The 21479-nt window shown below is 42.6% G+C and overlaps 1 protein-coding gene across 2 annotated transcripts in view; it reads left to right on the forward strand.

Moving 5' to 3' along the window:
* The window catches only part of Pik3r4 (phosphoinositide-3-kinase regulatory subunit 4), a 55533-nt gene extending 35893 nt beyond the window's left edge, over positions 1-19640 (forward strand). For both annotated transcript variants that reach the window (XM_027414369.2, XM_027414368.2), the window contains exons 14-20: positions 5847-6011; positions 9273-9484; positions 14291-14422; positions 17048-17148; positions 18096-18184; positions 18399-18507; positions 19141-19640. In XM_027414369.2, the coding sequence (XP_027270170.1) occupies positions 5847-6011; positions 9273-9484; positions 14291-14422; positions 17048-17148; positions 18096-18184; positions 18399-18507; positions 19141-19311 (979 nt within the window). In that variant the 3' untranslated portion in view covers positions 19312-19640. The remainder of the gene's footprint in view (positions 1-5846; positions 6012-9272; positions 9485-14290; positions 14423-17047; positions 17149-18095; positions 18185-18398; positions 18508-19140) is intronic.
* The last annotated feature ends 1839 nt before the right edge of the window (positions 19641-21479 follow it).

Below are 21479 nucleotides of genomic sequence, written 5' to 3' on the forward strand. Positions count from 1 at the left end.
AAAGAATTGGAGGAAGGAGAAAGAGCCACGTGGGTATGTTGAATGTTCTGGGAGGAGGAAACAGGGATTTTAGAGGCCCCCGGTGGAAGTGGGGGCGGGGTGGAGGCCTGGTCAGTCATCCCGATGGGAAGTTTTGTGTAACCTGAGCAGGGCAAGCAAGAAGGGAGAGAAGTAGGATTTCAGTTCGAGGGCTCTTGAGTGAGAGTGGTCTTCAGAAGGATGTGAACAGAGGAGAGTCATGATCCGAGATGTCAGGAATGGCTCCGGCTGTGTGTTGAGGGCAGGATGGAAATGGTAGGGCAACAGCAATTGAAGGAATGATCATTGTGGTGATGCAAGGAGGAGATGTGGTATAGACAGTGGGAGGGACCAGATTCTGCATTTGTTTTGATGGCTGAGCAACCTAATTTACTGAATACATAAAAGGGGTTTGAACAGAAATAACAGTCCAATGGGATGGACAGCTGTGTCAGGAAAACAAGACCCCAGTGCTCTGGAACCTGGTTTTTTAGGACCAGCATCATTGAGACTTTAAATTCCCAGGTTATGAGTTTGATAAAGGTGACTATTACAAGGACTTTACATTTGGGCAGCATGATAAATACGTCTCCCACCCCACCTCTGCTTGAGGTTTCCGAATCCTCCTCTGCCTCTGCTCAGTCTCTGTGCACTCATTTAATTCTGCCATTTTCCTGTCTGCTCTTTGCCTAATTGGTTCTGCCAGAGAGCTACTATAAATGAGAATGAATCTCATCTACATTGAAAGGATGTGGCAACTCTCTGCTGCTTTTCTTGTTATTAGTTCATTGAGCATAATTAGCTAAAATTCTATCAAATCAAATACCCTTGACAACTAAAGTAACTTAAAAGCCCACTTCTTGTTTACCAGCTCGGTAAGCTGGGGCTTAGCTGTGTATTTGTTTAAAGGGCTCTGTGATTTTACATTATACCTACTGTTTCTATGTTTATTCTCTCAGCATTACAATGAATAGAATATAAATGAAAAATCATTAAAAGAACCATAGATGTATGTAGCAATTTTATTTTTGTTTTGTATGGATTTTTTATTTATTTTACATCCCAACTGCAGCCTCCTCTCCTTCCACTCCCTTCTCACTTCCCTCCCTTCCCCCCATCCCTGCCATCCACCCCTCCTCAGCAATCACTCAGAAAGGGGCAGGCCTGTTGTGGGCTTCAACAAAGCATGGCATACCAAGCTGCCATAAGACCAAGCACCTCCCCCTGTACTCAGGCTGGGCAAGGCAATCCAGCATGAGGAATGGGTTCCCACGAACCAGTCAAAGCATCAGGGATAACCCCTGTTCCCATTGCCAGGAGTCTCACATATAGACCACGCTACACAACTGTCACATACATGCAGAGGGCCTACATTGGTCCCACACATGCTCCCTTGATGTTGGTTCAGACTCTTGAGTTCCCATGAGCCAGGCAAGTGATTTCTATAGGTTTTCCTTTGATGTTCCTAACCCCTCACCCCTGTTTCCTACATTCCCTCCTCCTTCTCCTCATCAGGACTCCGAGCAAGCACAGCCCAGTGTTTGGCCATAGGTTTCTGAATCTGCCTACTTCAGTCATTGGATAAAGGCTTTCCAATGACAATGGGGTAGTCACCAGTCTGATTGCAGGGGATGGCCAGTTCAAGTTATGCATTCACTGCTGCCAGGAGTCTTAGCTAGGGCCATTCTTGTAGACTTGTGGAAGTTTCCCTTGCATCAGGCTTCTACTTGACTCCATAAAGCCCCACAGTCTAGCCATCTCTCAGCACTGTTTCCCTCCACCCACCCCTCAACCCAATTTCTCAAGTTCCCATGCCCACACCCCCCCAGTCCAATCAGGAGATCTCTATTTCCCTTCCCGCGGAGATACATGTGTCCCCTCTTGGGTCCTCCTTGTTCCCTAGCCTCTCTGGGTCTGAGAATTGTAGCATGGTAATCCTTTACTTTACAGTTACTATCCACTTATGAGTGAGTTCATACTGTTGTGTTTTTGGATCTGGGTTACCTCACTCAGAAATATTTTTTTCTAGTTCCATCCATTTGCCTTCAAATTTCATGATGTTATTGTTTTTAACAGCTGCGAATACTCCATTGTGTATATGTACCACATTTTTTTTTAATCCATTCTTTAGTTGATGGGCATCTAGGTTGTTTCTGGGCTATGGATATTACAAATAAAGCTTTTATGAACACAGTTGAGCAAATGTCCTTGTGGTATGGTTGAGCATCCTTTGGGTAAATGCCCAAGAGTGATATATCTGGATCTTGATCTTAGTGTCTGTACTACTGGTGTTCTATTCAGGAAGTTGTCTGCTGTGCAAATGTGTACAAGGTGGTTCCCCACTTTTTCTTCTGTGTAACTGGACTTATGTTGAGTCTTTGATCTACTTGGACTTGAGTTTTGTGCAGGATGATGATAGATACGAATCTATTTGCATTCTTCTACATGCTGACATCCAAGTTATAGCAGCACCATTTGTTGAAGATGCTGTCTTTTCTCCATTGTATAGATTTTTTTTAAGCCAACATTTTATTGTAGAAATTTCAAACCTCCAAGCAAGTTGCTTTTGTTCTTAGCAATACTCACCCTTGGTTTATAACACAGTATATTAATATACTTCATGACAGTACTTGACCAGAAAGAAAGAGGAATATATTAAAACATAAGTGTGTCTTTAAGTTGCTATTATTTAATTTTAAAAAAGATGTTAATTGTATTTCTCAGTAACTTAAAAGCTTGGGAACTTTTACTAAAACTCAAAACCAAGGGAATGAAAATTGTATTCTAAAAAATATTTAATAAAAAAGGTAGCAGTGGAGAAAGCCCAAGTAAGAACAGGAATAAATATAAAAATGTCAGAATTATGTCGTCCCTATTAGTAACCACGGTGACTAATCAGGAGGCAAAGGAGGCAGAAAGAAGGACTCAGTTGGGGCCACCTTTATGCTGTACAGAAAAAGACATCTTGAATTCAAAGGTGTGAACGAGTTGTGAGAGGATTAGAAAGATAAACCATACTTCCCCGGGGAGTGCAGAGAAAGGTAAACCCTCAGATAAACTGCTCCTGGGACACAGACCTTCTACAGTCCATCAGGAGCATGCCAGTTACAAACCAGGCATCTAAAGTGTGTGAAGCAAAAAGTGACAGTTTAGCTGTAATAGTGTAACTTTAATATCCCATTTTCAGTATGGTTAGAACCAGGTGTTGTAAAAGTGACACAGAAATGGAGGCCTGAACCACGCTGCCCAGCAATCGCATCTGACAGAGAGCAAAAGAACTCTGCAACACTGGACTGTATTTTCCAGACTAAACCATGCATTAGTTCATGAAAGAAACATCAACAAATACAAAAGCACCGAAGTGTATAAAGTATATTTATTCTCCCACTATAGTGGAATGAAACCAGGTGTTGGTAATAGAGAGGAATTTGAGAAATTCACTTGTATGGCAATGAATTCCATGAAGCAACATATGGCTGATAGCTAGTGGTTCAAAGAAAATCCTTAGAGATTAATGAAAATGAAGACACAGCACACAGCTAAAGGAGTGTTGAGGAAATGTATACTGGTAAATATTAATCTGGATTTTGTTTTTTAAAAAGATCTCAAATCAGCAGTTTAGCTGTAACAGACTAACAAAAGGGGAGAGCAGATTTAGCTCAAGGGAAATGGATGGAAAAAGACTAAAAAGGAAAAGATGAAACAGAGAATAGAAAAACATCAAGATAAAAGTAAAAAGCAGAAAGTTGATTCTTTGTAAATATCAGCAAAACTGGAAATTTTTTAGGAGAGTAACCATTTTGTTTTAAAGAAATTAAAATATACTTGTTACCCAAATCAGAATTTTAAAAGATGGATTGTAACAATAAGTATTTCCGCCAAGCCGTCCAAGCCCTGCTGCCACGTGGGCACCCAAAATAACACACTGAGACTTGGTACAATGCTGCTGGCCAATGACTAGGATTTCTTATCTGCTATCACTGTCTTAAGTATCAACCATAATTATTAATCTATATATTTATAAAGACTTATCTGATTGAGGACACCGGCATGCATCCTCTCGTCAGGCTCACATGGCAGCTCCTGTCTCAACTACATTTCCCAGAATCCTTCTTGACTCCTAGTCCCACCTATCTTTCTGCCTCATTGGCCAAACAGTGCTTTTTTCAACAACCAATAAGATAAATATACACAGAAGGACCTCCCCTGTCAAGGGATATTATGGTCAGAAATAAAAAAGACTACTGTGAACAGTTATATGCCAAAAGTTAGTATGAAATGGACAAGTTCATAGAAAGATATAGCTGCTTAAAGTGATTGAAGATGAAATAGAACATGTAAACAACATAAAATTAAGGGATTCAGTTAGTAAAAGTCTCCTCACAAAGAAAGGCATAGGCTGGGTTGTGATGAGCTCTACTCAGTGTTACAAAATTATAATCCATCTTCAGAAGGGCTCCCAAGACATTAGGGGACACTCCTGAACTCAGCCTGTGAGCAGGTATTCCCTTGACACTGTAGCCAGGGCACATCACCTGGGACTTGGAGACTTGTGTTGTAGTCAGCACGGATGTGAAAACCCTCATCAACACACTGTAAACTGACTGTAACCTGAAAGGGTTATATACCACGAGCAAGAACAGCATGTCCCGGGGGTGCAAGGCTAGTTCAGTGTACGGAAATCAGCATTCGGAACATGAGGAGACTAAAGGGTAGAAACCACACAGTGATCTCTACAGACCCCGGGAATGCATTTGACAAGGTCCACCCTTTGGTAGTTAAAACCAACTCAGTAAATTAGTAATGGAGAAATAGTCAAAGCCACTGCCACAAACCACAGCTGATACTGTGAAGAGTACAGGCTCTAAATGAGGAATAAGAGAAGAATGGGTGTCTTTGCCAATTCCACTGAGCATTGCACTGGAGGGTCTAGCCACAGTATCTAGATAAGGAATATGTGTGCGCGCACACACACACACACACACACACACACACACACACTTGTATGTAATATGTATACAAATGGAAAAACGTAAATCTATTTCTGTTAGCAGTCAGCATGAATCTAGTATATGAATAAAAAGCATTAAATGAAAAGGTAGAATGCTGGATCATTATCCAGAGATCAATTTCATTTTGCTACACTAAGCAGTAAGCAGACTACTTTGAAAGTACTCTATAGTACAGTAAAGCTGTTCCTAAGAAAAAGTGAGCTAGAGAGGAATGAGAGGGAAAACATCAAATGGTCTATTTTTGTTTAATAGTAAGTGTGAATATGTACAGATGCTATGAGGAATGACAGGTTAAGTGATGCTGATGGGATACTCAAAGTGCGCGTGCCTCTGTCTGTCTGTCTGTCTCTGTGTCTGTGTGTCTGTCTGTCTCTGTGTCTGTGTGTCTGAATATCGTCTTGGTGGAAGTCTGCATGTGTGAATGGTTTAGTGGACCACTCCTCTGACCCCTCGGGTCAGGTACTTGAGGAAACCAAGGCACAGATCATGACAGAGGTCATATAGGTAACTGGTGACAGAATTTAGCTTTTGAAGGCAGAACTTTCCTGACTGTGACAGTCTGTGTGTTCAGGGCTATAGAAGAGCTGAAGGATATGGGATTTAAAGTGTTGCACGAGTTGGAGAATTGGTTCAGAACTTGAGGGGCAAGGGCAGTCTCTCTAATAGGACAGAGGTGTTTGAAGATGGACATTTGACTTAGAGATCATGATGATATAATGGACTCAGAGTAATGACTTTGTTAATAACCATGTGAATTAGTGTTAGCAATAATGGCTGTGGCTGTTTCATAAATGGTCTTATATTTCTTTCATTCAGGTCTATTCTCACATACAGCCGAATTGGAGGGCGAGTCAAGACACTGACATTTTGCCAGGGCTCCCACTACTTGGCCATAGCCTCTGATAATGGTGCTGTCCAGCTTCTTGGAATTGAGACTTCTAAGTTACCCAAGTCTCCTAAAATCCATCCTCTACAAAGCAGGTACCGTCTGCTGTCTTTTTAACTTTGCATGTAAGTGTACTGTGTGGTAGTTTCCATCTTCCCACACTGCAGTGTGGCGTGGATCAACTGTTGCTCCTCCATTGTACAGTCCTTGTAAGCCCCGAAGTACAGGAAACTGCTTCTGATCCAGAACACTCAGACATGCTTAGCTTTAGAGGGCAGAGCCTTGGCATCTTAATTTCTGCACTTTGTCTGTCAGAAATGCACAGGGACAGCCTGGATTGGATCATCTTAGTCTTGAATCTTCCCTAATGACACAGGTATTTAGCCAGATTGTCTAACTACCAGAGCACAGTGAGTATTCATCATCCAAGAAAACTCATTGTCTGTTGCTTGACACTAAAATGTCTAAATTTGACAATATTTTTTTAGACAAAGATTTGCTTATTCTAAAATAAAAGGTTGATTGGTTTTGTGTATGAATCTCATTTCTTTGTTAATAGTTAAAGATTAAATAGTTAATAGTTAAAGATTAAAAATAATGTAAAATAAGTTAAAGACAGCCTTTTTTCCTTGACCAGTGTTAGGCACTAAGGATTCCAGAGATAAATAGATCCATTGTGTTTTTTCTCTTTTGTTAAAAAAAAAAAAAAAATGATGTATGTAGGTGCATGGGTCCCACAGGGAATTTGTAGCGGTCAGAGAACAACTTTTAGGAGTCAGTTCTTCCTTTTACTGTGGGTTCTGGAAGTCAAACTCAGGTTGACAGGCTTGGGTGACAAGTGCTTTTGTCCATTGAGCCATCTTGCCAGTCCTACATTACGTTCTCCCAGTATCTATCTATAGTCTACTGGGTGATAAAGACAAGTTCACAGACAGGATGAGCACAGTATATAATGTTCCCCCTGGAAGGCATGCACCAAGTTGCAATGGACAAAGACTGGTGAGATGGCTCAGTTGGTATAGTACTTACTTGGTAGACACGAGGGGACCTGAGTTTTGATCTCTAGAACCCAAATACAAAGTGGTGCATGCCTGTAACTCTACTATTTCAAGATGGTGGGAGACAGAAGGAGCCCTGGAAGCTTGCAGGCCAGCTAACCTGCCTATGTACCAAAGTTCCAGGCCAATGAGAGACCCTGTCCAGACAAAATGTGGAGGGTGCCTGAGAACTAACACCCACCGTTGTCTTCTGACCCATAAATGTACACTCTGTACTCATATGCTTACACACACATGCAGGAAGGAACAAGTAAGTGCATGTGCACAGACACTGAAAGGTGTGACTAGAGGCAGGTGAGTCTGTTAAAGCAGGGTGGTTTCAAAGGGCATGCTGGGAAGAGGAAGTGTATCCCACAGAAAAAAAACAGAACAAGACTTTAGTAAAATTCTACCTTAAGGTCCTCATGTAGCTTCAGGTAAAAAAGAATGTCTGTTGGGCAATAAGGATATCTTTGTTGGTTTGTGTTGCTTTGTTTTTGCATTTATACAAAAGTGTGTATTTTCAACATGATCACTAAATGAATTTGAATGGCTTTAGCACAGGACATATTGAGGCTTTTAACAGCAGAAAGTTGCCAGTTTTCCCTAAAATTGTTTCAGAGGAGGTGACTGCTTATACTCACTGAGTTCATTTAAATTATTGGCAGGGTATACTGTGTAATGATTGTGCCCCTAGGTCACACAGACAGACAATAAAAGGGGGCACACACTCTGCATGGCTCTCCCAGATGACAACACTTTGCACTATATACACCACTCTTTAAGCAAATGTTTACTGCTTGGTTCAGGAGACACTGCTAATGTTTAGATTTTACTGTGCGTGCCCGTAGTGTGCTCCAAAGTAACCTGGCCACTAGTAACTCATTTGTTATCTTTGATTATACTTCTTAAGTATTAGAATCAGAGGGTTCATGTTCAGTTCCCAGCATATGTCTCAAGCCACTCATAACTCGATACTCACTGTACCTCCAATTCCAGGAGACCGGCCCTCATCTGGCTTCTGAGGGCACTGCACACCCCTCCTCACCCCCCCCCCCACACACACACGGCCCTCATCTGGCTTCTGAGGGCACTGCACACACACATACACACACACTTAAAAAGAATACTATGGAACAAACCATTTAATAACTTAATGTTTTGATTTTTTAAATCACCCTTCTGTTTGAAAGTATAGTTAGAAGTAGAAAACCTACAAATGTTTATCAGGGACAGAGGTCAGCAGACTGCAGCCTATAGTGTGGTCAGAAAGTAAGACTTGAGTTTTGCATTTTTAAGAATACAGAATATGCAGCAGAGGTATATATAACTCAAGACTAGAGTAACTTACCAACTGACTTTTTAAAATCATGTCCCTTTGTTTCTTTCCTCCCCGCTCTTCATGTTTTGTGAACTGAGATCAAACACAAGTTCTCATATACGACAGGCAAATGCTTGACTGCTAAGCTATACCCCCAGCCCTGTGACAGTCTTTTTAGTTTTAGAAGAACCTCAGCTTGAAAAAACAAAAAAAATCAAAGCAATCTGGCATAACCATGCAGTAGCATAGAATTCTGCAGTATGAATGAGTAGGTTATTAGCTCATGGCATCAGCATTGATGAATCTGAAATAAGTTTTTCTAGTGAAAAGTGTCAGATTCAAAAGGCTATCTGTTCCATGTTTCCAATTTTATGACACTCTGGAAAGGAACATAATTGATCTTTGCCATGACTTGAGAGGATGAATGGAGTTAGATTACAAATGGGCTGAGCCGGATACTTTAGTGGTGCCAGACACTTATGTGGGGGAAGAGGCATAGCTATCTATGTATTTGTAATAACCCATGTATTTCATACAAAAAGCTAATTTTATTAGTGTAAAAATAAGGTTGGTTTCTTGCTTTTGATAAATACTCTGGTTATATAAGATGGCACTATAAGGAAAAACTGAATAAAAAGTGTTCAGAAACTTTTACACTCTTCCAAGTCTGAAATTATCTTTAAAAAACATTCAGCTGTAATTGTCCCATTGAGGTCACATAATTTTTATTTTATTTTTATCTCTTTGAGACAGGGTTTCAGCTCTGGCTGAACTGGAACTTGATGTAGAAATCAGGTCAGCCTCAGACTCATGAAGACTGTATTATTTCTGGCCCTTCTTCTGCCTCTCAAGTGCTGGGATTAAACGGTGTGCCACTCCAACTGTCCAGTTTTTCTTTGTTTGGCCATGAATAGGCTGTTAGTTTATCTCAAATGGAAACCAGTGCTCCATTTTCGGTGACTAGACAAGTCTGTGTATTTACTTTTGTGTTTCTGTAGGATTCTGGATCCAAAGGAAGATGGATGTGTGGTAGACATGCATCACTTCAACTCTGGGGCACAGTCTATTCTTGCCTATGCTACGGTGAATGGCTCTCTGGTTGGCTGGGACCTCAGGTCTTCAAGCAATGCATGGACACTAAAGCATGACCTGAAGTCAGGTCTCATCACTTCCTTTGCTGTGGACATCCACCAGTGCTGGCTCTGCATAGGTAAGTCAACAGCTATGTGGGGATGCCACTAACACCTGCAAATAGCATCCTGTGAGATCCAGCATTTCCTGTTTTCTTTACTGGTGATTTTTCTGTCACCTTTGTTTTCATAACTAATATGTTTAGTTTTCAGTAGAAAGCTTATATGAGGCTGGAAGTGTAGCTCAGTGAGAGTGCTTGTCTTATATGCCTAAGGCCCTGGCCGTACTCTGTAGTACCATACGCAAACTAGGATAAAGGGTATAGTTTAGCAGGGTATGGTAGTGTGCCCTTGTAGTCATTGTTATTCTTTTGTTTAAAAAGAAGAAAAGAGAAATGCTGAGACAGACATATTGACTATAAGTTTATTATAAGGCTCGGCAGAATGGGGAGACTAAGAAGAGGAACAGGGGTAAATGGCTGACCGCCATGGCTGGTCGCCATAGAGAGACAGAGAGCGAGCATAGGTGGGAGACAGAGTAGAGCAGGGAAACAGAGAGAGGGAACAAAGAGAACAGAGAGCGTAAATGGGCAGGGGCCTATCTTTTAAAGGGGTCCTCTGCACCTGCGTGCAGACTTAGTTCCCATGGAACCTTGGGCTGACCAGGGTACTGCCTGTTCCACCAGGTAACAGGGGCAGGCCAGCATAATGCCTGAACCTTTCAGTCATGGTGGTTGGGTAGTGCACCCTTGCAGTCATGGTGGTTGGCTGGTAAAGGGAAGAGGATCAGGAGTTCAAGGCCAACTTGGGTTACATGAGACTGCATTTCAAAACAAAACAAAACAAAACAAAACAAAACCACAAACAGCATTGTGTGAAAGGGTGAAATCAGCATCATAAACCAGAAACTAATTTCTCATTTCCAGTGAGCATTTGTCTTACACTCACAGCAATTAAGTGTTGTTGGCGTTCTCTGAGCTGTTGGAGAAGCTCCAACTTAAGGAAAACAGAATTTGAATTTGAGCCAACAATTTTAAATTCCTGTGACCTCAGACAAGCTACTTAACTGAGTCTAGCATCTTCATCTTGGGACTGGTTCGTTCAGAGGCCTCTTTGAAGATGTAGGAGTGGAAGCGCCTATCAGAGGGCCTAGTGGAAAAGCAGGACAATGGATTTCTGTTTTGCCCTTCCCTTCCAGCTAAAGACTGAAGAGGCACACAATCTTTTGCTTATTTTTTGTTTATTTATGAAGTGTTTCTAAGTTCTGAAACTTTTATACTCCAGTGTGACCCTTACCACAAACAGAATAGAAATGATTCTTCTGAAAATTGCCTTTAACCATATTTAAAACTATTTTTAAAAATGTTTTACTCTTTGAAAATTTCGTCTGTGTATACATTGTATTTTGAACTTATTCACCTCTGACTTCTCCCTGTGCTCTCCCACACTCCTGCCCAACTTCATGTTCCTTACAAGAGAGAGAGAGAGAGAGAGAGAGAGAGAGAGAGAGAGAGAGAGAGAGGAGGGAGGAGGGAGGGAGGGAGGGAGGAGGAGGGAGAGAGAGAGAGAGAGAGAGAGAGAGAGAGAGAGAGAGAGAGAGAGAGAGAGAGAGAGAGAAAGAAATACTGAATGCAATTTGTACTGCCCCTTTGCCTGGGTCAAGGGCATCCACTTGCATGAGTAACCTGAGGCAACACGATCAAAGAAAACAGCCTCTGCTTCCCCTGGCACCATCGGCGGCCTTTCCTTTCTGCTCAGTTAGGGGAAGGGATTGTGAGTCCCACCCCTTTCCGTGCTAGACTGTTGGCTGGCTTCTCTTGTGTAGACATCCACAGCTATGTGGGTTCATGACACTGTGTTACCTTGGTCCTCCATGACTGCTTACAGTCTCCTGACCCTGTCACTTCTGTGGGGAGGGTATCCCCTGTGTAGGGTAGCTCCCGCTCAACACTTGTATGAATGCGTGTAAGCCAGCAGGTTTCACATGGCTTTCGGTAGGTTCTCAGAGAGAGTGATCCCCACCCCACTCCTCCTGTGCTTTTCTCTCCCATTCCTCTTTCCCTGTCATGTCACCTGTCTTCTACTTCTTCCCTCTCTTAAGATGTCCCTCCGCACCACATGGCCCCTGTCTCATTTCCTGGATTCAAAGACGCTCCAAGTGTAACACAGTTATAAGGATCCGATGCTAGGATCTGTATGAGTGAGAACATGTGATGTTTGTCTTTTGGTATCTTTGTAACTTAAGTATAATGTTTCTAGTTTCATCCATTTATCTTTGAATTTCCTAATTTCAGTTTTCTTTACAGCTGAATAAAATTTCATTGTGTATAGGTACCACATTTCCGTTATGCATTCAACAGTTCATGGACATCCGAGCTGTTTCTGTTTCCTAACTATTGTGCATAGAGCAGTAATGAACATGGATTAGCAGGAGTCTATAGGATGGTATAGAGCCCTTTGGGTATTTACCCAAGATCAGTATAGCTGAATTACACGGTAGATCAATTCCTAGCCTTTTGAGGAAACCTACACTGACTTCCAGAGTGGCTGCACCAGTCTGTACTCCTAGCAGCCTTGGGTGAGGGCTCCCCTTCCCCCACACCCTCACCAGTTTTTGTTGTCATTTTCTTTAAGGAGTGTAAAACCACTCACCTAATTTCTGTCCCCACTGTTTCTTGCCCTTTCCAGAATGTCACAGAAATGGAATCATACAGTGTTTTTTTTTTTTCTCACTAAATATAAAGTTTGTAAAGCTATTCCATTGTTTTCATATATGAGGAGTTTTAAATTATTTTTCATTTTATTTATAGACAATTTGTGTACTGACCACCCATGCTCCAGTTGGATGATTTGAATAGTTTCTTGTTTGGGGCTTTTCTGATTAAATTTGCTGTAAATATTTGCAAGTAGGTTTTTATAGGAACTTTAATTCTGTTTTTCTAAGGTGTATACCTATGAATGGGATTGCTGATTTTAAAACGTTAAAAATTTATAGTTTTAATTGCAATACAGTGTGATATTTTGACAAGTTTATATTGATGAATGATTAAATCAGGTAATTAGGAAATTGGCAACTCACATATTTTGTGGTAAAAAATATTTAAAACTTTCAGTAATTGGAATAGACAATGAATGCATTGTCGTTAATCACAAGTGAAGGTTCTGTATGTCTATTAGTTATAGTGACAGTTCTGTATGTCACTAAAGCAATTTATATTGCTTGGCCATAGCACTGTCTGTCACCACCTTCCTCCCCCTTCCCTCTGTTTTCACAGGTCATATCTTCCCATGGTCCTGTGTGTGTTTGTTTCCTTTTGGATTTGAGACAGGGTCCTAGTGTGTCCCGGCTGGCTCACGATACCTAAGAATGACCTTGAACTTCTGATCTTCCTGCCTCTGTCTCCCAAGTGCTGGGCAACACGATGTCTGGCTCATGTGGTACTAGGCACGGAACCAGGACTTTCTTTGTATGCTAGGCAAGCACTCTTCCTGTTGACATATATCCCCAGGCCACTCCCCTGCACACTGCTTTGAATGTGTTCCTTGAAAGTACCATATTTTCTTCTTTCTCTCGTACCCAGAAAAGTTAAAGCTTTCTGTATTTGAGGTTAGGTTTCTGAATCTCTTAGTTTACTCTATTATCCTTATGTATCTGCCCTTTCCTGTATTCATTTTTATGTAGGTACTGGAAGAGGGTAGCATGCAGAGCAATGCAGAAGATGAGATAGTGCGTAGCTAGCAGGTTTGCAAAGGAGAGAGAAATGTCACCTGTGGCTGTCTTCATCATTGTCATGGAGTGTGGCAGAGAGACCTAGAGGGACCCGCTGTCCTTCTGTCCATCTCTCTGTGGAACTGGAGACCATCTCAAGAACACGCTCTGCTCAGCTCAGCTGCTCAGTGCTGGGGCAGTGTTCATTTGCCACAGGGCCATTATTCTTTAGTAGAGTTTAAGGTGCCATGGGGAGGTTGTGTGGACATCTCCCCATTTTCTGCCTGGCTTCAACACCTGTATCTGTCTGCAGAATATTTTGGAGCAAAGGACACATGGAGATGATTGCAGTCTAGTGACAGCCATAAATTACTGCCACTTTGGACTTTACAGTGGTCTCTGGGTTTCAGTGAAGACAGGTCTGTTCTTCAGGCAGTCTGAGTGTTCTGGCCTACCAAATACAGCTTCATCTTCTCTACCTATGGCTTCTGGTTATGTGGGTGCCTTTGGCAGATGATAGCAGCACTAGCATTTAATACATTTTGAATTTACATTTTGAATTTACATTCATTAGACAGCACTGTAATTGCATGATGGCTGTTATTTGGCAACCATGGCAGCTGTTTGAAACTGGAGAGACAGCCTCATGGGAGCAAAGTCCTTTTTCTTCCCTTTCTTGGCAAGTACAAGGAAGCGATCTCAGGGCCTTCTGCATACTAGGCAAGTGCTGTACTGATGAGCTATAGCCACATCTTGTTTACAGTTTTTATCTTGAAACATGGTTTCACTAAGTTGCCAAGGCTGGTCTTGAACTTGCTCTGTAGCTCAGGCAGGCCTCAGCATCTAGGGTAGCTGAGATTATAGGCCTGTGATACCAGGCCTGGCAATAAAACCTTTTTCTCAGTAACTCAGGCAGTTCTAAAATACCTTATCCAGGGCTGTGCATGTCTGTAATCCTGGTACTAGGGAGGTTGAAGCAGGTGTATCTCTTATTTTGAGGCCAGTCTGGTCTACATAACAAGTTCCAGGCCAGCCAGGGAGACATAGTGAGACCCTGTCTTAATCAAAAATCTAAAAATGTATTCATGCAAAGGCAATACTGCTTGCCATTGTTGTAAACATGGCATTGTGTGCTTTGCTGCTTAGATTTTAATGGTTTGTGCCCTTTAACCTTGAGGCACGAGCAGCGGTACCATGGCGTGTTGGGACATGAGGTTCCAGTTGCCGATCTCCAGTCACTGTCACCCCTCCAGAGCTCGCATCCGGCGCCTCTCCATGCACCCCTTGTACCAGTCCTGGGTAATTGCAGGTAAGACTCGGGACTGACATTCAACTTGGGAAGTTGTGCTGTGTGTTGTTGCTGAGACTCTTGCTCTCTTAGAGTCTTTGTTTTACGTGTGAACCGGATGCTTGATACTTTGCACACAGAAGCGGCCCAGCATTGTGTGTTCAGTCCTGAACTAACACTCAGCCGTTACCACCATTCTCCACTCCTTTCCTCTGCCATCTCTCATCTTTCATTTTATTTCCTTCTTTTATTTCTTTCAGACCCATGTGTTTTTGTTAAAATTGCGGCGTCTTCCTAGAAATGCAAGGAAGCAGCTGACCTGCGTCTGTGTTTCTCACAGGCCCCTGCCTTTCCATCGCTGGGCACTCGATGTTCTTGATACTGAGCTGTCTTTTTAATGTGTATGGGTGTGTTGCCGGCATGCTTGTCTGTGCACCATGTGTGTGCAGTGCGCTTAGAGGCCAGAGGAAGGTGTCATATCACCAGGGACTGGAGTTAGGGACCGTTGTAAGAGGCCTTGTGAGTCTAGGAATTGAACTTGGGTTTCAGGAAAAGCAGCTGGTGCTCTTAATTGTAGAGCCATTTCTGCAGCCTCACTTGGACATACCTTTGAAATTACTTTTCCTTATCTGTAAAGTATGGATGCAAACACCTTATAAGAATTTGAGGTGAAACAGCAAACACAGTCTGGCAGCAGAACTAAGCTTGATAACTTTAGGTTTTTCATCTGTCCTCCTGTTTCTCATAGACACAGTTCACACTCTGGAACCGAGAAGGAGAGAGCCAGCTAGCATAGCTATGCCCCAGCCACTGTCCCCTCCTTGCCTTGACAAACTAAGATGATGAGCCATAATAAACCCTGGATTCATTTTGCTCGGCCATAGCAATGGGTAAAACAGACTAACACACCAAGAAACAGCCAGACTCTACCATGGTCCAAATGGCTATATGTGGGCTTTTCTATCCAGTCAGGATCCCAACGAGACAGGTTTCTTTCTAAAGGCTCCTGTACACAGGTGTGGGAAGAGAGGCAGGAGGTGTTGTGAGGGTCTGGTTATTGGAGTTTACAAAGATGTTGAATAGAAAAACCACCTTGAGAGGAACAGTGGTGCGTGTGTGTAAACATGAACAGGCTCCCACACACCTGAGTGCATGTGAAGATCAGAGGACAACTTTCCAGTCACTTCTCTCTTCCTTGTTTTCAAGGCAGGGTCACTCCTGCTTCTGTTGCTGTTGTGTACTCTAGGCTAGCTGCCTTACGAGCTTCCAAGCAGTTCTTCTGTCTCCACCTACCATCTGGCTGTAAGAATGCTGGGATTACAGATGTGCAACACTGCATCTGGCTTTTTACTTGAATTTGGGGACCAAACTTGGGCCATCAGGTGGTGTAGCAAGTGTTTTACCCTCTGAGCCCTCTCCTCATTCCAAACAGTGATTTTTGAGGTGAGGGGTACTCTTTCGCCTCTGCCTTTAGTCTCCGATCAGGGCTGTTCATACTTGATTTAACACAGACTTACAAGGTTCTGCAGTTACAAGTCTGACCTGCATTTTGTGGTCAGGCCTACAGTGGAGGCCGTGGGAGACTCCAGTGCTGGCTTTCCCTGCTTCTCTTCCTAATGTCCCCTCTTCAGAGCTGAAGCATAGCACCGAGGCCCATTGCTGTTGATCACAAGTCTGCCTCCCTCATACAGGCACACTTTTGATTGTATTCAGGGCCCACTGGATAATTCTGAATGATTCACCCCTTGCAAGGTCCTTAGTTACATCTTTAAAATCATGCTGTTATTTAAGGCAACATTTACAGGTTCTCAGGAGTAGGACTTTAAACTATTTGGGGGCCATTCTCTTTTATTTTTAGATTGGTACAGGTCACATGCATCTAGAAGCCAGATAGTACAAGAGACAGGTATATGATTCATACGGGTCAAACGTCAGAGAGGGAGTGTAATGTAACAGTCACCCTGTGCTTTACCTGGCCTCACTGATTGGTTCCATCCCTGCTGCTCTTCTCGAATGTTCTGTTCCCCACTAGAGTGGAAGCTCCCTACAATAGGGGATTCCCTGCTCTGCTGGCCACCTTTCCCCCAGTGCCCCAGACAGTGAGGAGTGCCAGCTCTGTAGATGATAATAAGTGAATGAATCCTGGTATGTTGTTGCCCCTGCTCCCCCAGCACAGTACCTAAGGGACAGATTCTCCATTAGGCCCATGGTTTCTACTTTCCACAAATATCCTTCAATTAGAGCAAAACCCCTTGAACTTTTGCCTACTTAGTTCGTTCTGCCTGAAATGGGCCACCTGCTGCTCCATCTGTCCAGCATTTGGGGCCTGAGTAGGGTGTTTTGCCTTAGTCCCTGAGGTAGGCTGTTTCCACGTGTCTTTTCTTTTTCCTTTCTCCATTTATAGTGTAGATTCTTGAGGGGAAAAAAATCTGTATAATTTGCCTTTTTATTCCACAGTCTCTTCAAGACCTGGTTGTAATGCAGTATTTATTTACTGTTAGCATCACTCACCCAGTCTGGTGGCAAAGTTGTGCTGTTATCTTAAGAATTTTAGTATTCTTGCAGGATGGAAATAGATACAGGCTGCCTTGCATTTGCCACCAAGATGTGCAAGAAGCGCTAACAGTTGCTGTCTTTGTCACTCAGCTGTTCAGGGCAATAATGAAGTCTCCATGTGGGACATGGAGACAGGTGACAGAAGATTGACTCTCTGGGCCAGCAGTGCACCACCACTTTCCGAATTACAGGTTTGTCACCAGTGTTTACTGCAAAGAACAATGTTGTTACCTCCATCCTAAGCATGGTCTCATGGATTTTGTAGTTATGTCTAATTTGTGATTTTGATAACACAAGTTACCATGCGACTGTTGCTGCCTGTTTTCTAATTGTTTTAGCTTGCTGGGTCTGTCCTAGCCGATGTTGGTGATCCCACATCGGAGCAGAGCCTGTTAATAAGGAATGCAGTCCTCTTATATCTGCAAGGTCCCCGGCTTAGGGTTTGTGTCTCCATGGTGGTGTAAAAGCAATATGCATTCACTAGAAAATGGGCTTGGAATTTTGATTTTTTTTCCCAGGCTGGTGACGTGTGCTCTGGTCCTCTTGTGATGCTGGGTGTAGCAGCGAGCTGTAGCTGCTGGTCAGGCCATAAGAGTGAACAACCAGTTTTCTAGATTAGAGACACTACTGGGCTAGATCCCCAACACAAACTGAGCATCTTGACAAGTAAGCTAAACATAGGAAAGGTTTGGCCCCCGCTTAATAGGGTCTTAGCAAAGTAATCCTGAAGTTACTGTCTGACAGGGTCTGAGTGTGTGGCCCAAGCCAGCCTTGAGCTGGCGATACCCTGGCCTCTTCTTCCCAGATCACTCAACTACTGCAGCATACCACCATGCTCAGCCAGAGGGTCTATTTTGGAGGAGACACACTGGAGATTGAACTCAGGGCCTTACACATGCTGTGTAAGCAGCACTCTACTCTGAGCTACACCTGCAGCCCTTCAAAGCAGTTAGTTAGATCCTGAAGTCCCCCTACCCCCAAAGGAAAGGATGGGAGACCACTTACACAGGGCATACGTCTTGAGGTATGAGCTGCCTATGCAGCTATTGACAGTTAATTCACTTCTGCTGAAAATGATATTGTCAATTATGGGATGTGCAAATGTCTTTTATTTGACCACATGTTTCTTTCTTTGAAGCCTTCGCCTCACAGTGTCCATGGCATCTACTGCAGTCCTGCAGATGGAAATCCTATCCTGTTAACAGCTGGCTCAGACATGAAAATAAGGTACAGTGTCTCAAAGAGTGCTTCAGTTTGAAACAAAAGGATGCTTCTAGGCACTGGCCGTGTGGTGTTAAACTCATCAGTACCTTGCCAGACAGTGATTAGTGCCCTGCTTTGATTCTAGAAAAATCTTTTCCTGATACATTCATCAGTCCTTTTTGTATAAGCCAATAATATTAACCGCAGATCTTATCACCATTCGTTCCCTCTCCCCTAGGTTCTGGGACTTGGTTTCCCCAGAGCGGTCCTATGTTGTAGCGGGTAGCACTAATTCTCCATCTGTGTCCTACTACAAGAAGATAATAGAAGGCACTGAAGTCGTCCAGGTATGGGACTTGTTTTCTTCTAACTCTTGTAGGCCCAAAGATAGCTTTGACCAAGATATTTGAAGATTTCTTTAAGGAATATCTTTTCTTCTGTTTTTTTTTTTCTGTGGGTGGGAAGCGAGCAAGGAGAATGTTTGGCCACACTGCTCAGTTCATTGTCCTTGCTTCTCCCTCCTGAGTGATGGGAATATAGGTGTGCACCATTGTACCTCACTCACTTGGTCAATTTTAAAATGAACTGCTTTCCTTTTACAAGCAAGGAGATAAGTCTTTGTCCCAGTGCCCATAGCTAATAAATAGGAAATTGAGACCCCATCATGGCTATTGACCTCTAGAGTATCAGATGTGCTGGCCAGAGTAGGCGTTCCATAAGAGTGTTTTAAAATGCCAGAATATCAAGTATATGTCTCTATTCTATTCATATTAGTATGCACTCAGACTATACTTACCCATTTATAGCAGTTACTCATGCAATCTGATGATGGAACCTAGGTCACTCTGGACTCTTACTCTCTGTTGCATGATGACTTTAAACAAGGTGTTACTGTCTTAGCCCCAGGAATACTGTCAAGTGGTAGAAGGTAGCACAGGTTTAATTTAAGGCCTTTGTTTTGACTTCTACCCACTAAACAGGAAATTCAGAATAAGCAGAAGGTAGGACCAAGTGATGACACTCCTCGAAGGGGCCCAGAGTCTCTTCCTGTGGGACATCATGACATCATCACAGATATTGCCACCTTCCAGACAACTCAGGGCTTCATCGTGACTGCTTCTAGAGACGGGATTGTGAAGGTGTGGAAATAAATCGTGTTAACTTGTATAAAATGTACCATAATTCAAGAGAAGAACAAAAGGATTTCTAGAGAACAAACATGGTTTTTGAAGTGTCTGTATAATGGGTAAACAAATCCCAGTCACAGTGGTTAAGGATGACATGGAGAGTTTATTCATGTGCATTTCCAAAGTTGGCCGGACAGCACAATCTGGGAGTTCTCGCTGAACACGGAACAGGTGAGAAATGTAAAAAGTGAAGATGAATATGATGTCAGTTTATTTTATATGGAAAATGTAAGCTATTATGTAAACATACTTTTGTTATTATAACTGCAAGTAAATCTATTCAAGCATCTTGAGAGTTTTGCTTTGTCTGGGGCAGCATTACAGTAGTACACAGAAGCAGGACAGAACTCTTGCTCCTGTACCTTCCAGACACTTAGGGCTGCTGTCCACTACGGCCAACTTCCTGGGTATCAGCTTGAGAGCAGTGTGGCCATGCCTGGCCATCATTGTTAGAGGCGCTATGAAAAATTCCTGTCAGCTTGCATTTTCCAGTGGGATTATTTACTAACTGTATAAAAAGAGAATGCTCCAGTTAAAAAAAACATATCAAGCTTGATAAGGTCCATAGTTTGGAAGCCGATATTTTTGTGTCTGTGCAGTCCCAATTCTCTTCCAAAGAGTTTATGGTGTTCAGAATAGTAGAGGAGTAGGTAAACACCCTGCACATTTTTTATAGCCCTCTTGTTATATATACCCAGTCCTGGATTCAACAAGAGTTTCTGGATGCCAGTCATTCAAAAGGTCAAAGTTGGCCTGACTGGAGTTACAGACTTTGGAAGCTTGGCATGGGTACATCTTGTCTGCTAAGACCAGGGGCTCAGGAAGTTGTTTGACAGAGACTTGGTCTCATTCTCCATTGACTACCCTCTGCTCTCACACCTGCCCCGTGAATAACCCTGTTTGAAAGAAGTTTATTTCCCTGAATTGGTACTATTATAATCTGGCGGCTTAGTTTAGAGATAATGGGAGACAGATTCATTGCAGCCAGTTATTTTTAAACCAAGATACACCAATAATGCTTATTATGTTTCTTGACTTAAATACAGCTGTACTAAATTTTCAGACAGCTTAGGTTTTTGTTTTTTCCAATTTCTACTTTTTGGAGACAGAAGTCATAAATCTAGGAATTTGTGTTTGTCTGCACATGTGTATGTGTGGTGCTCTAAGAGTCTGGAAGAGGGTGTCTGATCCCCTAGAGCTGGAGTTACAGGCACCTGGTTGGATGTTTGGAACTAAACTCCTGCTCTCTGAAGAACCAGTGTCTTCACTGCAGACCCATCTCTAATGTCAGGGACTTACTTTTCAAAAAAATGAGTTATTTGCAGCATTCTTCAGACCTTTAATCTGTTAAGGCTTAAAATATGACCCAAGATGCTAAAATAATTTTAATAACAAGCAATTTTTTTAAATGTACTATACTTACCAACACAGAAAAAAAAATACATTTTCAAAGTATCTCCAACAGTAAGTAAATTATCTGTTCAACCAAAGTTAATAGGAAAGTCCTGCTTTTAAAATACCTCTTGAATATTGCTCAGCAACTTCTTGTGATGACACAGTTTTCCTGAGCCTCTAAGCACCTTTAGGATACACGCAGCTCATGTGTACCTGAGTACAGAGTGACAGTCACTCCTGGGCTTCTTGCTCCTCACAAGGTTCTGGGAGCTGTCTCCATGCAGTTGCCCCAGGAATGGTGGCACGAAGGGTTTTAAAGGAAAAAATAGTGCATATGGCTCATTGTTCCAGATTTCTTAAACAGAGGTACAGAAATGAAAATCTGAACACACTCTGCTGGCCTTTGGTGTCAGTGACTACCTCCCACATAGCTCCCTTTCTGAAGACTTGACATTCTACCTGGCAACGCCATCACTACTAACTGGAGAGCTGGCTATGAACCGAGGTAAGGTTTAAATAGTGGGCCTCAACACAGTGCCATTTGATGTGTAGTCATTAAAAATCCCCTCATCCTTAGAACAAAGGAATGGCTGTGGTTGAGGAGACAAAGCCATGATGGAATGCTTGAGAGGCTGGCCTCTAAGTCTCCTGCCTGATGTTGTCTAGTCCCTGGCATTTGATCAACCCAAATTTCAGGGGTTTTCTTATACTCCCCAAGCTCAGTGCCATCTAAGCTT

Source organism: Cricetulus griseus, chromosome 4, assembly GCF_003668045.3.
Source record: "Cricetulus griseus strain 17A/GY chromosome 4, alternate assembly CriGri-PICRH-1.0, whole genome shotgun sequence".
NCBI classification, from domain to species: Eukaryota; Metazoa; Chordata; class Mammalia; order Rodentia; family Cricetidae; genus Cricetulus; species Cricetulus griseus.